This window comes from Ornithorhynchus anatinus, chromosome X2 (assembly GCF_004115215.2).
Source record: "Ornithorhynchus anatinus isolate Pmale09 chromosome X2, mOrnAna1.pri.v4, whole genome shotgun sequence".
In the NCBI taxonomy this organism is placed as follows: Eukaryota; Metazoa; Chordata; class Mammalia; order Monotremata; family Ornithorhynchidae; genus Ornithorhynchus; species Ornithorhynchus anatinus.
The window spans coordinates 16,864,474-16,882,011 of NC_041750.1; the positions used below are offsets into that span (position 1 = coordinate 16,864,474).

Here is a 17,538-nt window from a genome sequence, read left to right on the forward strand (position 1 = left end):
GAGTCCAGGCCTGGGAGTTATAAGGAACTGTCCTAGGGACAAGGATAAGGAAAAGTGGATGGGTGAATGAGTGAATACATAAATCAGATATGTGGATCAGGATATAGGTAAATGATAGGATAGCTAGCTGTAGAATAAGTGTTAAGGTGGTTGTTGGGATAACATGACCTGGGGAGGTGGGATTTCAGAAAGTTGGTGTACACCCTGGAAAGCAGAGTGGAATTCCCAAAAGTGGAATAAGGACTAGGACAAGAGCCAAGTAAAAGCCACTCATTATCAACCACTTATGCCATCAGGGGTCAATGATTAGATTAAGCATTCTCTGCATCCCAGTTCTTTCAGTCTTGATACTAAATTGGGTTGATGCTTGACACTGGATTTGAACCAGTGCCACGGTATCTTTCAAGCTCGGGGGTGGAGGGTGGGATTATGAATTTCCATTTTGGAGTGTGGGACAAATTCCAACTTCTACAAGGTTGGCAAACTTACCTTCCTCTGGAGGACCAATGGGCATCCTGAAACTTGAGCTGCTGCTATCACAGACAACTGGAGAAAAGGAGGGCTGGTGGTCACAGACTCTGGCCTCTGGTATGTGACACTGGCAAGCGTAACCTATAGAAACCTCCAGAAGTGGTTTCCAGCACGTGAAAATATTATAGGGAAATTGGGGACCTCAAGTTGCTCCCCTAGAATTTCAGGGCCCCCTAGGCCATGGCTGAAAGTGAGTGTACTAATATCCGAGCAGCAGACCGGTGGAGATATCAGACACACTGGCTTCCTCAGCCGTAGAAAATTTGGTCATCACACTGTGGACAGTAGTAGGTCAGTTGAAGAGCCACAACTGGATTGAGTAGACCGTTGACATTGCTAATAGTTTAATGGTGAAAGAGCTGTGTACAGCTCATTTCTAGAAAAACTTGAAGGGTTAAACAGAAATCCCCCCTCTTTTCTACATTACTAACAGTTTTCTACTTCTGTACTAAGGCGGCTGAGCCTTGAGTAAATACCCTATGTACAGCTAAGATCATTTTTCCACCTAAATAAATGTTCATGTTTCCCTACTCCTTAGGAACCTCCAGTGGTTGCCTATCCAAGTCTGCATCAAACAGAAACTCTTTACAGTTGGCTTTGAAGCAATCAATCACCCTGCCCCCTGCTACCTTACCTTACAGCTCTCCTTCTACAACCCAGCCCGCACACTTCGTTCCTCTATTGCCAACCTGCTCACTGTACCTCAGTCTCTTCTATCTCGCCTCCGACCTCTTGCCCACATTCTGCCTCTGGCCTGGAATGCCATCCCTCTTCGTATCCAACAATTACTCTCCCCACTTTCAAAGCCTTGTTGAAGTCACATCTCCAAGAGGCCTTCCCTGACTAAGCCCTCATTTTCTCTTTTCCCACTCCCTTCTGCACCGCCCTGATTTTCTCCCTTTATTCACCCCTCCCTCAGCCCCACAGCACTTAAGAACATATCCATAATTTATATTAATGTCTGCGCCCCCCCCCAGTCCCCCCCCCGACTTTAAGCTCATTGAGGGCAGGGAATGTCCAACTCTGTTGTACTCTCCCAAGCACTCAATACAGTGCTCTTGCCTGGAACGCCCTTCCTTTTAATATCTGACAAATAATTACTCTCCCCACACCCCTCCTTCATTCATTCATTCAATCATATTTATTTAGCACTTACTGTGTGCAGAGCATTGTACTAAGCTTGGGAGAGTACAATACAACAATAAACAGACACATACCCTGCCCACAATGAACTTACAGTCTATGGGTCGGGGGGAGACAGATATTAATGTAAATAAATTACAGATATGTATATAAGTGCTGTGGAGCTGGGAGAGGGATGAATAAAGGGAGCAAGTTAGGGTGATGGAGAAGAGGAAAGGGGGCCATAATCAGGGAAGGCCTCTTGGAGGAGTTGTACCTTCAATAATGCTTTGAAGCCAGGGAGAGTAATCGTCTGTCAGATTTGTGGAGGGGAGGGTGTTCCAGGCCAGAGGCAGGATGTGGGCGAGGGGATGGCAGCGAGATAGATGAGATCAAGGCACAGTGAGAAGGTTAGTGTTAGAGGAGCAAAGGCACATCCATGACTAAGCCCTCCTTTCCTCTTCTCCCACTGCATCGCCTTGACTTGCTCCCTTTATTCATCGCCCCTCCCAGCCCCACAGGACTTACATACATATCTGTAATTTATTTACATGAACGTCTCTCTCCCTCTCTAGACTGTAAGCTCGTTATAGGCAGGGAATGTGTCTGTTCTATTGTTGTACTTTCCCAAGTGCTTAGTACAGTGCTCTGCAACACAGTAAGTACTCAATAAATCAATTGATGTGCAGGGTGGTAGCCTAGGGACATGGAAAGAACAAGACTGAATTCCTACAGAACTTGATCATTCAATCGATTAAATTTATTGAGCGTTTAACTGTGCAGAGCAAGGTACTAAGCACTGTGGAGAGTTCAGTACAATAGGGTAGGTAGGTGTGACCCCTACCCACAAGGAATTTAAGCATTGCTGAATTTATTGGGACCTTTTGTCTCCCAGCAGTGGCCCAAGGTTATCACTTGGAGCAGGAGTGTAATAGTTGCCCTTTTGGACAGTCTGCTTTTTGGTTAGAGAGACCTTCTAACACCCCTAATTTCTCCTTGTCGTCCATTCTGGCAATATCGTCCATCAGTTTCTTGATCATTATTTTGGGCTGCAACAATCTCCTGCGGTAATGAATTCCACAGACTCTCGTAAACTTGCTGTAGGAGGAGTTGCTTCCTTTTGTCAGTCTCGAACCTACCCCCTTTAAACTTCAGAGCAATGGCTGCCCTCAAAATAATGTCTTGGGCATGAAACTTGCCCCCATGATCTTAGCTTCAAATAGTAGTAGTAATAATTATAATCATTGTGGTGTTTGTAAGCGCTTACTGTGTGCCAAACACTGTACTAAGAGCTGGGGTAGATACGTGATACTCATAATAGTGGTATTTATTAAGCGCTTACTGTGTGCCAGATATTGTAGTAAGCGCTGGGGTGGATACACGCAAATCAGGTCGGACACAATCCCTATCCCACATGGGGCTCACAGTGTTAATCCCCGTATTACAGTTGAGATAATCGAGGCACCGAGAAGTTAAGCAACTTGTCTAAGGTCACACAGCAGACAAGTGGCAGAACCGAGGTTAGAACCCAGGTCCTCTGACTCCCAGGTCCGTGTTCTTTCCATTAGGCTGTGCTGCTTAGGGCTCATAGTCTTATTAGGAAGGAGACCAGGTATTGAGTCCCCATTTGCGACTCTGGACCTCAGTTCCCAGAGAGGTTAACGACTTCCCCAAAGTCACACAGCTGACAAGTGGCAGAGCTGGGATTGAAACCTAGGTCCTCTGACTTTCAGGCCCCCGGTATGAGAGACACCCACAAATCCAGTTCAGTAGAACACACCTAAAGAGCAATTAATCAAAGGTATTTATTGAGCATTTATTATGTGCAGGTACCAAAGGATGGAACTGACAAATGCTTTTTGAAGGAAAGTTGGCTTATCAAGAGGAGGGGAAAGAGCATTAGAGCTGTAGTTCATTCCTAAAAAAACTTGAAGGGTAAAATAGAAATCCCCCCCATTCCTGAATCCCAGTCTTTGGATCCATAGTCAATGGCTGTGTAGTCTGTGTCCCATTGATGTCAAGTACCAAAACTAGAATTTCCTTGAAGAGCACTTTTTTGTCAGTGAATCTTTAATACTGCGCAGTCAAAGGTGATTTGTAGCCTCTTGAGGGGAAATGGGGATATCAGCAGTTTCCATTTTGTCTGTAGAGTGGGGATCGTTGTCAGGAAGAATAAATAATAGCTCGTGTGCCCCTTGAGAGTGCTCAGATGCTAATTGAATCATTTTCTCTTGTTCGGTTCTTGCCACCTTCTCTTAGGGTCTTATGCATCTCCAGGGAAAGCCTGTATGCTCCTTTGATCCAGAGGGATTGATTTTTGCTGCAGGAGTCAATTCTGAAATGGTCAAATTATACGATCTTCGTTCCTTTGACAAGGTAAAGTGACTCTTAGGTTCAATTGTGGCATTCGGTAAGCTTTTAGGAGAAAATATCTTGTTGGTCAAGAAGTGAATACTTCATCACCGGAGTGCCCCATTGGTAGCTGTGACTGTCTTTTATTAATAATATTAATAATAGTGGTATTTGTTAAGCTTTTACTATGTGCAAGGCATTGTACTAAGTGCCGGGGAGGAATACCGGCAAATCGGAATGGACATAGTTCCTGGCCCACATTGGGATCGAAGTCTTAATCCCCATTTTACAGATGAGGTAACTGAGGCCCAGAAAAAGCGAAGTGACTTGCCTGAAGTCACACAGCAGACAAGTGGCAGGGTCGGGATTAGAGCCCATGACCTCCCCACTCCCAGGTCCATCCGTGCTCTATCCCCTAGGCCATACGGCTTTTGATCTTGGCTGTCATCTGGGAAATTGTGGCCTCGTTTGGCGGTCTTTTTCTACAATGGAGAAGGAATTTCATGAGGCACTCATCTCAAAGGAAAGAAACAAATGCTTCAGGCTTCCCTCGTGATTCTGTTCCTCTGTTTTTATGTGGAAGGGGCCATTCGCCACTTTTAAGATGCAGTATGACCGAACCTGTGAGTGGACGGGCCTGAAGTTCAGCAATGATGGGAAACTCATCCTTATATCCACCAATGGTAGCTTCATCCGCTTAATTGATGCTTTCAAAGGAGCAGTGTTACATACCTTTGGGGTGAGTTGGCTGTTTTTCTGGTAATGTATCTGTAGCTAAATTGCCTCCTGATTGGGTTGGGAACACACCCTCTTGGTAAAAGTTGCTGGTTTGCTAGGGACAGGGCCAGAAGGGGAAGTGCAATTCCCTGTATGTTGCCTGAAGTATAATTGCATTTCGGCGGTCCACAGTCAGGTATCTGGCTTGATCCGGATGGGGTGTCAGGGCACGTTTCCCATCCAGACGACTGACCGAAAGCTTAATTTCCATCAAAAAGAAAGCTTTTTCAACGCCTCTGATTGTAAACTGTCCTCGATCCAAGCTTGGGGGTGTGGAGATGGCTGGCTCTTGGGGCAGGTGTTGGGGACTCGGAGCCTGCGCCACACCAAAGAAAGGGAAAGGAGCGTCATGGAACCGTCACTGACCATTTGTGATGGGTGCTGACGTAGGATGATTGGCCCTTCTCTCTGGGTTTTCAGCAAAGAAGAAACTGTTCTTTGTGTGTGTTTTAGGGATATAACAATGGCAAAGCTGTCACACTGGAAGCTTCATTCACTCCGGACTCCCAGTTCATTATGATTGGTAAGATGCTGTGTCCGCTTGTAGCTTTTCAAACCTTACTTCGGAAGTCCTCCACACAGAGGCGTTCTCTTTTTGCGTTCCAATGATTTAAAATGCTTTTCAAAGAAGGGCTAGGTGTCGTATGTGTTTGACAGTGTCCCCCAATTCTCTGGTCTCCCTGTACCAGAGAACTAAAATGTTTGCAGAGTTCTTCTTTATTATCTGCCACGGTCTGAGTTCGGCATTCCCATTCCGGCTCTGGTTTGTAATACTTGGCTATGGCGGCTTTGGAGCATTCTGCCCTCACCAAAATGAATACTGAGATCCTGAGTATAAAACCATTGGAGGAAGCAGCTGCTAATTGAAAATTGCTACCATTGTTCATCTCTTGTTCCCAGCCATCTGCCAGCCATTAAGAAAAATTGGGAGGGTTTTTATGATGTATGTGCCAATGTAGTTCTGAGAGCACTCTTTTATTTGCAATGTTGGTCATGTTCTTTAGCGGGCAAACCAACCGGAAGCTTGAAGACATTTTTACAGACTCCTCCTGCATCTTAACGGCCTTAAGAGGATTTGATGGCAATGGTTTTTTTCCTCTTGTTGTTGCTGCTGCAGTTGTTGGAATAACTATAGTAAGACTCCAAATAGTCGGCTTGAGGTTCTGTGGGAAGGTTACTGGATTTTTCTGTAAACCAACCTCCTTTGGGGTCCCTCTTGTTTGATCCCGAAGTCACCTCGATTGACTTCTGCTTACTGGCAGTAGTGGCAGCTTTGCTTCTCTCTTCTCTTCCCCTGCCCTCCCCTTTCACTCATTTAGATTCTGGAAGCTGTCCTGGAGCCCCTCAGAACAGCAGCAGCCCGGGGAGGGGTGTGTGTTTGGGGGAGGGGGGAGCAGTGGGGGCAGACACAGTAGTAGTAATAGTAAACAGGGTTGGATAGGTGGAGACTATTGGAGGCAGAGTTAGTGATCCCTGACCCCAAAAACATTAATTTCATTTACAAAAGAAAATTCCTGCTAACATTGGTTTGGCACCTACTAGTTTTCCACCCTGCCGAAAGAAATGTTTTGTCAATGGAAAAATTTCCTTCTGAAAACAGACCCTCTCCCCCATGCAGTCACAGCTGCTGCTAGTTGGAGCTGTAGGGTAATCTAAAGAGGCAAGTCGAGACCAAAAATTAGCTTGAAGGGTTAACTTCCTTTGAAGCTGGGCCTCATTTATCTTTCCAGAATGATTGTAGCCAGGTGAGTGGATTCCTCAAGCACCCTGGTTTCTCTTGTGTGTCAGTCATCCGTTGCTGGCTAGCCAGACTTAGTTGATTCTTTCTGCTTTGTCTCTAGGCTCAGAGGATGGGAAGATCCATGTCTGGAATGGGGAGAGTGGAATGAAGGTGGCTGTGTTGGATGGAAAACACACAGGGCCGATAACCTGTCTGCAGTTTAATCCCAAATTTATGACCTTTGCCAGTGCATGTTCCAACATGGTAAGACTATTGAGAAAAACACGAGAAATGCCATTTCAGCCCAGTATTCTCTTTCAGTCACTGACAACAAAAGACGCTGGGAGAGGAGCAATGAACTGTTTTGACCTCTTTTACATTTATCCTCTTGTTTAGAGAGGTGCCTCTATAACATTCTTTTTTAAATGGTATTTGTTAATCACTTACTTTGTGCCAGACACTGTAGTAAATGCAAGCTAATCGGGTTGGGCGCCGTCCCTGTCCCACATAGGGCTCACAGTCTTAATCTCTGTTTGACAGATGAAGTAATTGAAGCCTGGATAAATAAGTGATTTGTCCATGGCAGAGCCGGGATTAGAACCCAAGTCCTCTGACTCCCAGGCCCGTGCTTGTTCCACTAGGCCACGCTGCTTCTCAACCTCCTAATTTTTTCCACTCTAATATCCCTTCGCTTGAGCTTCGTTCCTCTTTACGACTCATTTGGGAGTCTGCAGATGATGATAATAATTATGGTATTTGTTAAGCGCTTACTGTGTGCCAAGCACTGTTCTAAGCGCTGGGGTAGATACAGGGTGATCAGGTTGTCCCACGTGGGGCTCCCAGTCTCAATCCCCATTTTACAGATGAGGTAACTGAGGCACAGAGAAGTTAAGAGACTTGCGCAAGGTCACACAGCAGACAAGTGGCGGAGGCGGGATTAGAACCCACAACCTCTGACTCCTGAGCCTGTGCTCTTGCCACTGGGCCATGCTGCTTCTCGGGTGGGACCAGGTGGCAGAAAGAGGAAATAGAAGGTGGAGCTAGTGTTTTCTTGAGGGAAGCTATTAAACACTTGGTGGATTGGAAAGGATGACAGTAAAAACTAATGCAGCATTAACAAGAATAGGTGGACGTGACCTTGGGTACTTGTGGATGAGACCTTGTTTGTCTACGTAGTCCCTGCAAGTTTCCCAGGAAGCACAATATGTGTTTCTTTGAGTAGTTATCCTTTAAAAGGCCCCCTTAGTTGATAAAGGTTCTGACTATGGGTCAGATCTATATAATCCTGTTCCCATTTCTGAAATGAGCTGAAGAGTGGGCTCCCGACGTGCAACACTTGCTCAAGTCCAGGTGGGACTAAACTGGAACCTCAGCTTGGTTTCTGGGGGACAGTGCAGCCCTCTAGCCCGACCCTGGTCTAAGAACACACAGGTGGGGTTTCAGTGTCCCACTCAATCTCCAGGCGCAAGAGTTGTGGTCCGAACTGAACTTGGGCAAGGCTTGTTCATCTATAATAGAATAGTCAAGTCAATACGTCCTATTTCTTGAGCACTTAGTGTGTGCAGAGCACTGTACTAAGCGGTTGGGAGAGTACAGTGTAACAGTAAACGAGCTTAGAGTGTAGAGGGGGGAGACAGACATTAATATAAATAAATCAATTACGGATATGGACATAAGTACTATGAGGCCCGGGAGGTGATGGTGAATAAAGGGAGCAAGTCAGGGCGATGCAGTAGGGAGTGGGGAAATGGGGAAATGAGGGCCTAGTCCAGAGAGACCTTTTGGAGGAGATGTGCCTTCATTAAGGCTTTGAAAGTGGGGGAGAGTCCTTCTTGCTTCCCCCTCACTGTTAATTTAACCCCTCAAGTAGGTGAAGGAGCATGTGATTTGCTTCAAGGCAGTTTTCCTGAAAACCAATTCATGTCTACCTGGGTCACATAAGCATATGGCTCTTGTGACACGGAGGCAAAAGAACCAGGTGCTGTAACCAAGAAGCAAGTTGGCATGAGGGACGGTCTTACCTCTAGACTCTAAGCTTTTTGTGAGCCGAGAACTTGTCTGCCAACTCTTGTACTCTCCCAAGTGTTTAGTACAGTGCTCTGCCCAGTAAGTGCTCAATAAATATCATTGATATGCACACAATGCAGTTTGGGACTGTGGATCCTGCCTTGGCCTTTTCAGTTCCCCACACACACACCTACAGGTGAATTTCACTGTTGGGGATGGCCTCTCCAAATTTATGGGGTGCTCTCTCTCTCTCTCTTTCTCTCTCCCCCCTCTCCCTCCCTCCATCCATCCCCAAAGTAGCACAGGTGAAAGCTGGATAAGAACTTCATTATAATGAGAGGAAGACGGGGATCTCTGCATAGAAAATAGCAGTTGGCTAGATTGAGAGCAGATTTAATTGTAACCTCCTTAGGAGAGATAGGGGAAAGTTGTTACCAATTGCCATAATTATTATTATTATTATTAAGCACTTACTATATGCCAGTCACTGTACTAAGTGCTGGGGTGGATACAAGCAATTTGGGTTGGACAGAGTCCCTGTCCCACATGGGGCTCACAGTTTCAATTCCCGTTTTACAAATGAGGGAACTGAGGCCCAGAGAAGTAAAGCGATTTGCCCAAGGTCACACAGCAAGACAAGTGGAGGAGCTGGAATTAGAACCCATAACCTTCTGACTCCCAGGCCAGTGCTCTATCCACTGCACCATGCTGCTTCTCAGGTCTCTTCCTCCTCCCACCCCCTTCAGGCAGTTTTCTCTCCCACTACTGGCCCCCAGTACTATTGGAAACAATTTCCCTTCCCAGCAAAGCCTTTGCTTTTTTTGCTTCCAGGCAGCACTGGAAGTCATAGTTTCCTCCTCTTCCACTCACTGTAGTTGGGGTGATGTTTCCTGTCTTTTTATTTTTAATTGTATTTTTTCAGTGGTATGTGGCAGCCACTGTACTGTACGCTGGGGTAAATACAAGCTAATCAGGTTGGACAGAGTCCCACTTAATAGATAAGGTAACCTAGGCACGGAGAAGTTAAGTGATTTGCCTAAAGTCACATAGCAGACAAGTGGTGGCTCCAGGATTAAAACCCACGTCCCTCTGACTCCCAGGTCCATGCCCTATTCACCAGGCCATGCCGCTTCCAGTTTCTGGACTGGAGAGCTGAGCTGCAGATGGCTCCAAATGGCCCAGGGGAAAGTGAGTGTGGGATTTTGGTGTAAAATGACCATATTTTGCAGGATTACACTGTAACAAGAGCGGCACTGAGAAGCTCAAAGCTGAAGACATGTTGTTTAGACTCTGCTGTGACACTATCTTTTGATCCGGGTGGGGGTCCTTCATATAGCAAGTAATATTCTCGAGGTTCTTATACATTCATGTTTTTATCAAGATTACCCCTCTAGATTAATTTGCACGTAATTCCTAGCATAGGATTTGTCTCCGTTGAAAGGTGAGTCTGAGGCTACTAGGCCAGCAGTTCAAGAATAGGTAAGCCCTCTGCAGCGAATCAGAATGTCTGTCAGTCAGTGGTATGTGGGCACCCACTGTGGGCAGGACACTGAGCTAAGAGCTTAGGAGAGCACAATAGAAGACAGTAACGTAGATCCAGACACACTGGGATGTCTGGAATCTGATTTTTTGGCTAAAGTGAAGAGGGCTAGTGACAGCGAGCTGCTTTCCTTAGCAACCATCTGGACTGTCCATACATGCCCATCGCTGAAAGTCCTGCTCTCAGGTCATTGGCTTCTGGAGCTTTGGGAAAGGTTGGGATGGCCTTTTTGTGTGCCCAGTGGCGCTGGGATTACAGGTTCCACATTGGCCTTTTCAGCCACACACATGCTCAGGTGGCTCTTCGTCTACTGTGAAGGATGCACGGTGGGGGGGCGGGGGAGAAGATGTGTGTAGAGAGAGGTCGGGGGGGAAAGGGGAGGGAGAGGGAGGTTGGAGCATATGCACCATCTGGAATTGCTGGATCTCAAGTGGCATCCTTCTCCTTTCAGGCATTTTGGCTGCCCACCATTGATGACTGACTGATCCTGGCACTGGTTGGCAACATCTCCGCCTTCAGCAGCAGAAACCAGTACTTGCAGGAACAGTAGAGAACTTAGTGTCGGGATTGGATTGGTCTCGAGCTGAAGCGCATAGTCCTTCCCACATGTGTCGCCGAACGTTGTTTATTATAGAACATGCTGTTGGTTGGGTTTCTTTTTTTTTTTTTTTTTTAAAAAAAACAAAAACAAAAAACAAATTTCCCTGGCTGCATCCTTCTAAAAGACCCTCGGTGCTACAGGCCAGAAGCTCAACCCAGACTTTCCACCCACCATGAACCGGGCTTCTGAGGTGGCTAATGGTGCAGCATGAATGACCCTGTCACTGAAACCTCAAGAACGCCTTTGCTGGTTTGGATTGTATTGGCTGCTTTGGAAACCATAAAATCTTCCCTCAGCCCATATCTTCTTTTCTCTGTGATTTACTTGGGAGATCACCAAAGTTTTGTTTCAAGATGGCAGAATTCAGCCTTCTCACTACCAGGTCTCCACAGCGTTGCTGTGCTTTTGCTCCCTAATCATCCCATTTCTTCAGTGCCAAATATTCATCCAGAACAAACCAGTTTTTTTAATTTGACTGTCAGAAAGGCAAAGGGAAACTTGCTGGGAACTGAGTGGCTTGGAAACCACAGAACAGTTTCATCAATTGCCCCTAATGTCAGAGGGCGGAGGCCAGAGAGCTGAAGAGGCAGCCAGGCGTCACAAGCAATAAAGGCATCTTTTCAGCAATATGAGCGGCTCCATTGTACTTGGGTGATGACTCTTTGAGGAATAAATGGACACAACCTAAACCTGAGGCCCCAAAGTTGTCTTCTGTGCTACCGACTTTTTCTTGTAAATACAGTGAGATAGGATGGGATCCTATTTTTCTACCTTTAGATAATCGATTACAATTAGTGTGGGCCAGTATTGTGAACTGAGTCTGAATTGTTTACACAGATGCCGCTTTCTTCTCCTCCTCCTCCTGTAAAAAGTTCACATTTAATCCATCCTGTCCTCTAAGTGTACTACCCCCCAGTTGATTTTAAGCTTGTAATATATTTTTGAGTTGAGGGTAGTAGCTTGCCTTTTTATACAAAACATTTTTATTTCTGCTTGGTTGGCCGACACCATAAGCATGCCTTCCTTTTTAACATGATGTATTTGCTTTTTCAAAATCCTGTGTTAAACTGATGTTTATAATCCATTAGACTTGCCTGGGTCTTAACCTTCCTACCGTGACATTCAGACAGATGCATAGCAGCCAAATTTGCACTCCCCTCCTGCTTCCCACCCCCAATCAGCAGCAGGGAGGAAGCAAGGTTCATCTGGTCAGAGACAACCCCTCTCCTGTGCAGCCTCCAAAGGGACAAAACCACTTGTCCTTTGGTCAGCTAGAGCGACCCTAGACTCGAGAATCCCTCTTATGGAGTCACACTGGCCACCTGAAAGGTGAATCTTTGGAAAGGGTTGAGTGGGATGTGGGATACCCTAAATGAAACCTCCCTCTCCCTGGGCCCCTAGTGCAATTGCATTGGCATACTTCTGTAATAGTAGTGATAGTAATATTTATTAAGCGCTTACTGTGTGCAGAGCACGGTACTAAGCACTGGGAAGTAATTGGGGGTGGGGGGGGGCGGGGGGCGGGCAATTAGACGCGTCTGCTCCTGTATTCAAGTTATTTTTTTAAAGAAGGCAACAGCTGCTGAAGTGGGGGGACAGGGCTCTTTTAGAGGAGGTGAGAGAGCCAACGGTGTCATTACTTAGGGGTGCTGGCACAAGTGTTAAAAGAGGTCTTCCACCCCTTCCCCCCACCTTGTAATTTTTCCCCTTTGCGGGGAGTCTGAGCAATAGCAAAGAATGATGTGTTGATTAAAGCCATTTACCAGGGAGAGCAAACTTCTCCTAAGGAGAACAGAGGCCACCTGCTACTGCCACAAGCCTGGTCTGACTTGAAACATTTCTGTAGGTAGAAGATGGGGCCCTAGGGGAGCAACTTTTTGGCATTCCCTAAACCTACCCTTCTGGACCTTCATTATTTCTCTGCTTTATTATTGGGCTCTGTCTATTCTCCTATGATCTGATGAAAAACGACTGCATGATAGCATCTGAGAAACAGTACGCTTTTAAGGCTTTCGATTCCAAAAACCAGATTTTATATAATAAACTGTATACAATTAAGCGTGGTACCGTTGATTTTGGGGGCTTTGTGACTTCCGGCGGGGGGGTGGGGGTGGGGGGCTGAAGGTTAATAGTGTTCCTCGAGGGCCCTTTGGTTGTGTGCAGAGGGCTTGGGAGAATACAATGAAAGCAAGTAAACAGGATCCCCGCCCTCAAAGGAGCCAGGAGAGCAGACACTAAAGTAAATTTCAGCGTGGGGGAATTAATGTAAGTAAGGTACGTACATTAGTGCCACAGGAGGGCAGACACTAAAGTAAATTTCAGCGTGGGGGAATTAATGTAAGTAAAGTATGTACATTAGTGCCACAGGAGGGACATGAGTACCGGGAGCCTTGACTGTTCCCGCTACGCAGAGATACACTGAGGACACGTGAAGGACTTTGGCATATTCCCCGCTAGGTGGGTGGGGGAAGTAGGTGGGGCTTGGTACTGGTACTTCAGTAAATTCTGGGAGGCCGTTCCGTTTTCTAACTTATTTCTCCAGTAGTCAGCATTGTATACTGAACTCCCTTAGAAATGGAGGCCCCTCTCATTTTCATCTTAGTCTGGTTCTGAGCACATGGAACTTCAATAATAATAACAATTATGGCATTTGTTAAGCGCTTAACTATGTGCCAGGCCCTGTACTAAGTTTTGGGGTGGATACAAGCAGATGGGATTGGACACAGTCCCTGTCCCATGTGGGGCTCGGTCTCAACGCCCATTTTACAGATGAGGTAACCGAGGCCCAGAGAAGTGACTTGCCCAAAGTCACACAGCTGACAAGTGGCGGAGCTGGAATTAGAACCCATGACCTCTGACTCCCAAGCCCGGGCTCTTCCCCACTGAGCCACACTGCTTCTCCAGAAATGGATCTGTCTCTATGTCTTACTGTGCAAGGCAGGGGTTCCCCGCTCTGGATTTTTTGAAAGTACTTTGTTGTGCCAACAGTTTTTCTTGGCTAATACTCTTGTTGGGGCATTGGGAAGTGTTTGTGGGAGCTTGTTGGGATACAGGGTGCCATGATTTGGAAAGAAAATGGCATGTGTGACTACTACAGCGCAAGTTTTCCTTAAAATTAAGTTTTGTAAGAACCCAACCCACACCGCTGCATGAGAACTGGGTACACTCTGACCTGTTCCCTAGAGAGCATCCTCGCAGCCCCAGAAAATCCCGGTGTTCTGGACCAGCCCAGTCAAAGTCTGACTCCCCCATCAATTGTATCCACTAAATAATAATAATAATGGTATTCGTAAAGCTTAGTGCTTACTATGTGTCAAGCACTGTTCTAAGCTTAATCAGGTTGGACTCAGTCCCTGTCCCACCTGGGGCTCCCAGTCTTAATCCCCATCTTATAGATGAGGTCCCTGAGGCACAGAGAAGTGAAGTGACTTGCCCGAGGTCACGCAGCAGCCAAGTGGTGGAGCCGGGATTAGAACCCAGGTCCTGACTCCCAGGCTTGTGCTCTATCCACTAAGCCAACCTGCTTTGGCAGTTTTCCTTGGTCTATAAATCTGAAAGGCACCTAGGACTGTCATCCCCTCTGGGACTAGAACGTGTACTCCACGGGTTTCCGCCTGATCAGGAATAATAGCTGAGCAAGACTGAGCTCCTCATCTTCCCTCCCAAGCCCGGTCCGCTCCCAGACTTCTCCATCACCGTGGATGGCACGACCATCCTTCCCGTCCCGCAGGCCCGCAATCTCGGTGTCATCCTTGACTCGTCCCTCTCGTTCACCCCACACATCCTATCCGTTACCAAGACCTGCCGGTTTCACCTCTACAATATCGCCAAGATCCGCCCTTTCCTCTCCACCCAAACGGCTACCTTACTATTACGGGCTCTCGTTATATCCCGGCTAGACTACTGTGTCAGCCTTCTCTCTGACCTCCCTTCCTCCTCTCTCGCCCCGCTCCGGTCTATTCTTCACTCCGCTGCCCGGCTCATCTTCCTGCAGAAACGATCTGGGCATGTCACTCCCCTTCTTAAACAACTCCAGTGGTTGCCTATCGACCTCCGCTCCAAACAAAAACTCCTCACTCTAGGCTTCAAGGCTCTCCATCACCTTGCCCCTTCCTACCTCTCCTCCCTTCTCTCTTTCTACCGCCCACCCCGCACGCTCCGCTCCTCTGCCGCCCACCTCCTCGCCGTCCCTCGGTCTCGCCTATCCCGCCGTCGACCCCTGGGTCACGTCCTCCCGCGGTCCTGGAACGCCCTCCCTCCTCACCTCCGCCAAACTGATTCTCTTTCCCTCTTCAAAACCTTACTTAAAAATCACCTCCTCCAAGAGGCCTTCCCAGACTGAGCTCCTCTTCCCCCTCTACTCCCTCTGCCATCCCCCCTTTACCTCTCCGCAGCTAAAGCCTCATTTTCCCCTTTTCCCTCTGCTCCTCCACCTCTCCCTTCCCATCCCCACAGCACTGTACCCGTCCGCTCAACTGTATATATTTTCGTTACCCTATTTATTTTGTTAATGAATTGTACATCGCCTTGATTCTATTTAGTTGCCATTGTTTTTACGAGATGTTCTTCCCCTTGACGCTGTTTAGTGCCATTGTTCTTGTCTGTCCGTCTCCCCCGATTAGACTGTAAGCCCGTCAAACGGCAGGGACTGTCTCTATCTGTTGCCGACTTGTTCATCCCAAGCGCTTAGTACAGTGCTCTGCACATAGTAAGCGCTCAATAAATACTATTGAATGAATGAATGAATAATAGCTGAAAGAACTACAAGGAAGGACCAAAAATTGACTCCTCAACTGGAGGGGCATGAAGAGCAGCATGGCGTAGTGGATAGATCATGGGCCTGGGAGTCAGAAGGTCATGTGTTCTAATTCATTAATTCAATCGTATTTATTGAGCGCTTACTATGTGCACAGCACTGTACTAAGCTCTTGGAATGTACGATTCGGCAACAGATGGAGACAATCCCTGCCCAACAATGGGCTCACAGTCCTGGCTTTGCCATTTGTCTGGTGTGTGGCCTTGAGCAAATCCCCCTAAACTTTTCTGGGTCTCAGTTACCTCATCTGTAAAATGGGGGTTGAGACTGTGAACCCCATGTGGGACAAGGATTGTGTTCAACCCAATTTGCTTGTTGCCGCCCCAGTGCTTAGTACAGTGCCTGGCAAGTTGTAAGTGCTTAACAAATGCCACAATTATTATTATTAATAACTTGATGCCTAAATGGGGCAACCATAAAGTTGGGAAGTAGAATCTGAAAAAAAAAAGAATGGAACTGGATTTTTGAAACCTGGAGAAAAGTGTTTTTGTTGTTTTCTAATACACCCAGTTCTCCTAAAATGTGGGGATTGGGTTCTCATAAAAACCTGGGTTAAGAAAAAGTTGGCCAGTGGTATGTGTGATGTTCAATGTTGTGCACCTTAGAGCAAGCTTTCTCTTCCAACCTCGAGGCATCTTGCCGAGAAAGGCTCACGTTGGAATTAAATGTTCCTTAATTCAGCCAACTATATTTATTGAGCACTTACTGTGTACAGAGCACTGTACTAAGTGCTTGGGAGAGTACAATACAACAACAAACCAACACGTTCACGTTCTGCCAGTTCATAACAAGTAAAATTATAGGTCCACTGTGGAGTACAACCACTCCCCAATACAAAGAACCCAGAGATATGTGGCCTTAAGACCTGCCCCCGAAGGTACGTTCAATCATTTCAGATGTCAAATCTATCCCCTCGCCCCACTCAGGCCACACATCTTGCCAAGCCGTTCCGTTCGTTCCTTCGTTCATTCATTCAATTGTATTTATGGAGCATTTACTGGGTGCAAAGCACTGTATTAAGCGCTTGGGAGAGTACAATACAACAATAAACAGACACAGTCCCTGCACACACGAGCTTACAGTCTAGCGGGAGGGAGACAGACATCCATACAATTAAATAAAATCACAGCTACTTACGAGTGCTGTGGGGCTGGGAGGAGGGAAGAACAAAAGGAGCAAGTCAGGGCGATGCAGAGAGAAGAGGGAAAAGAGGAAAGGGGCTGGGGGCACTTAGGAAAGGTCTCTTGGAGGAGATGTGCCTTCAATAAGGCTTTGAAGGAGGGGAGAGTAATTATCTGTTGGATTTGAGGAGGGAGGGCTCTCCAGGCCAGAGGCGGGATGTGGGCTGGGGTCAGGGGTGAGATAGACGAGATAGAGACACAGTGAGAAGATTGTAACTTGAGGAGCTAAGTGTGCGGGCAGGATTGTAGAAAGAGAGTAGTGAGGTGAGGCAGGAGGGGCTAAGGTGGGCCGGATTGTAGTAGGAGAGTAGTGAGGTGAGGCAGGAGGGGGCAAGGTGGTGGACTGCTTTAAAGCCAATGGTGAGGAGTTTTTGTTTGCTGCAGAGGTGGATGGGCAACCACTGGAGTTCTCTGAGAAGTGGGGTGACATGTCCTGAATGTTTTTGTAGAAAAATGATCCGGGCAACAGAGTGAAGTACAGACCGGAGTTGGGAGAGGCAGAAGGCTAGGAGGTCAGCAAGGAGGCTGATGCAGTAATCCAGGTGGGATAAAATGAATGACTGTATTAATGTGGTAGCGGTTTGGATGGAGAGAAAAGGGTGGATTTTAGCCAGGTTACGAAGGTGGGACCGACAGGATTTAGTGATGGATTGAATATGTGGGTTGAATGACTGAAAAGAGTCAAGGATAACACCAAAGTTACGGGCTCGTCAGATAGGGAGGATGGAGGTGCTGTCTACAGTAATGAGAAAGTCAGGGGGAGGACAGGGTTTAGATGGGAAGATAAGTTCTGTGGAGAGCTCACCTTCACTCACTCATTACGTCTAAAACGGAAGGTTCCTCCCTACTTCCCCGTCTCTGTAGATAACACCACCATCCTCCCTGTTCCGG

The 17,538-nt window shown here is 46.9% G+C and overlaps 1 protein-coding gene across 1 annotated transcript in view; it reads left to right on the forward strand.

Moving 5' to 3' along the window:
• Positions 1 to 12,708, forward strand: part of WDR82 (WD repeat domain 82) — a 30,403-nt gene extending 17,695 nt beyond the window's left edge. Inside the window, exons 5-9 of the mRNA XM_029052639.2 lie at positions 3,913 to 4,029; positions 4,589 to 4,744; positions 5,236 to 5,305; positions 6,624 to 6,766; positions 10,501 to 12,708. Of these exons, the coding sequence (XP_028908472.1) occupies positions 3,913 to 4,029; positions 4,589 to 4,744; positions 5,236 to 5,305; positions 6,624 to 6,766; positions 10,501 to 10,530 (516 nt within the window). The 3' untranslated portion in view covers positions 10,531 to 12,708. The remainder of the gene's footprint in view (positions 1 to 3,912; positions 4,030 to 4,588; positions 4,745 to 5,235; positions 5,306 to 6,623; positions 6,767 to 10,500) is intronic.
• Positions 12,709 to 17,538: the final 4,830 nt, after the last annotated feature.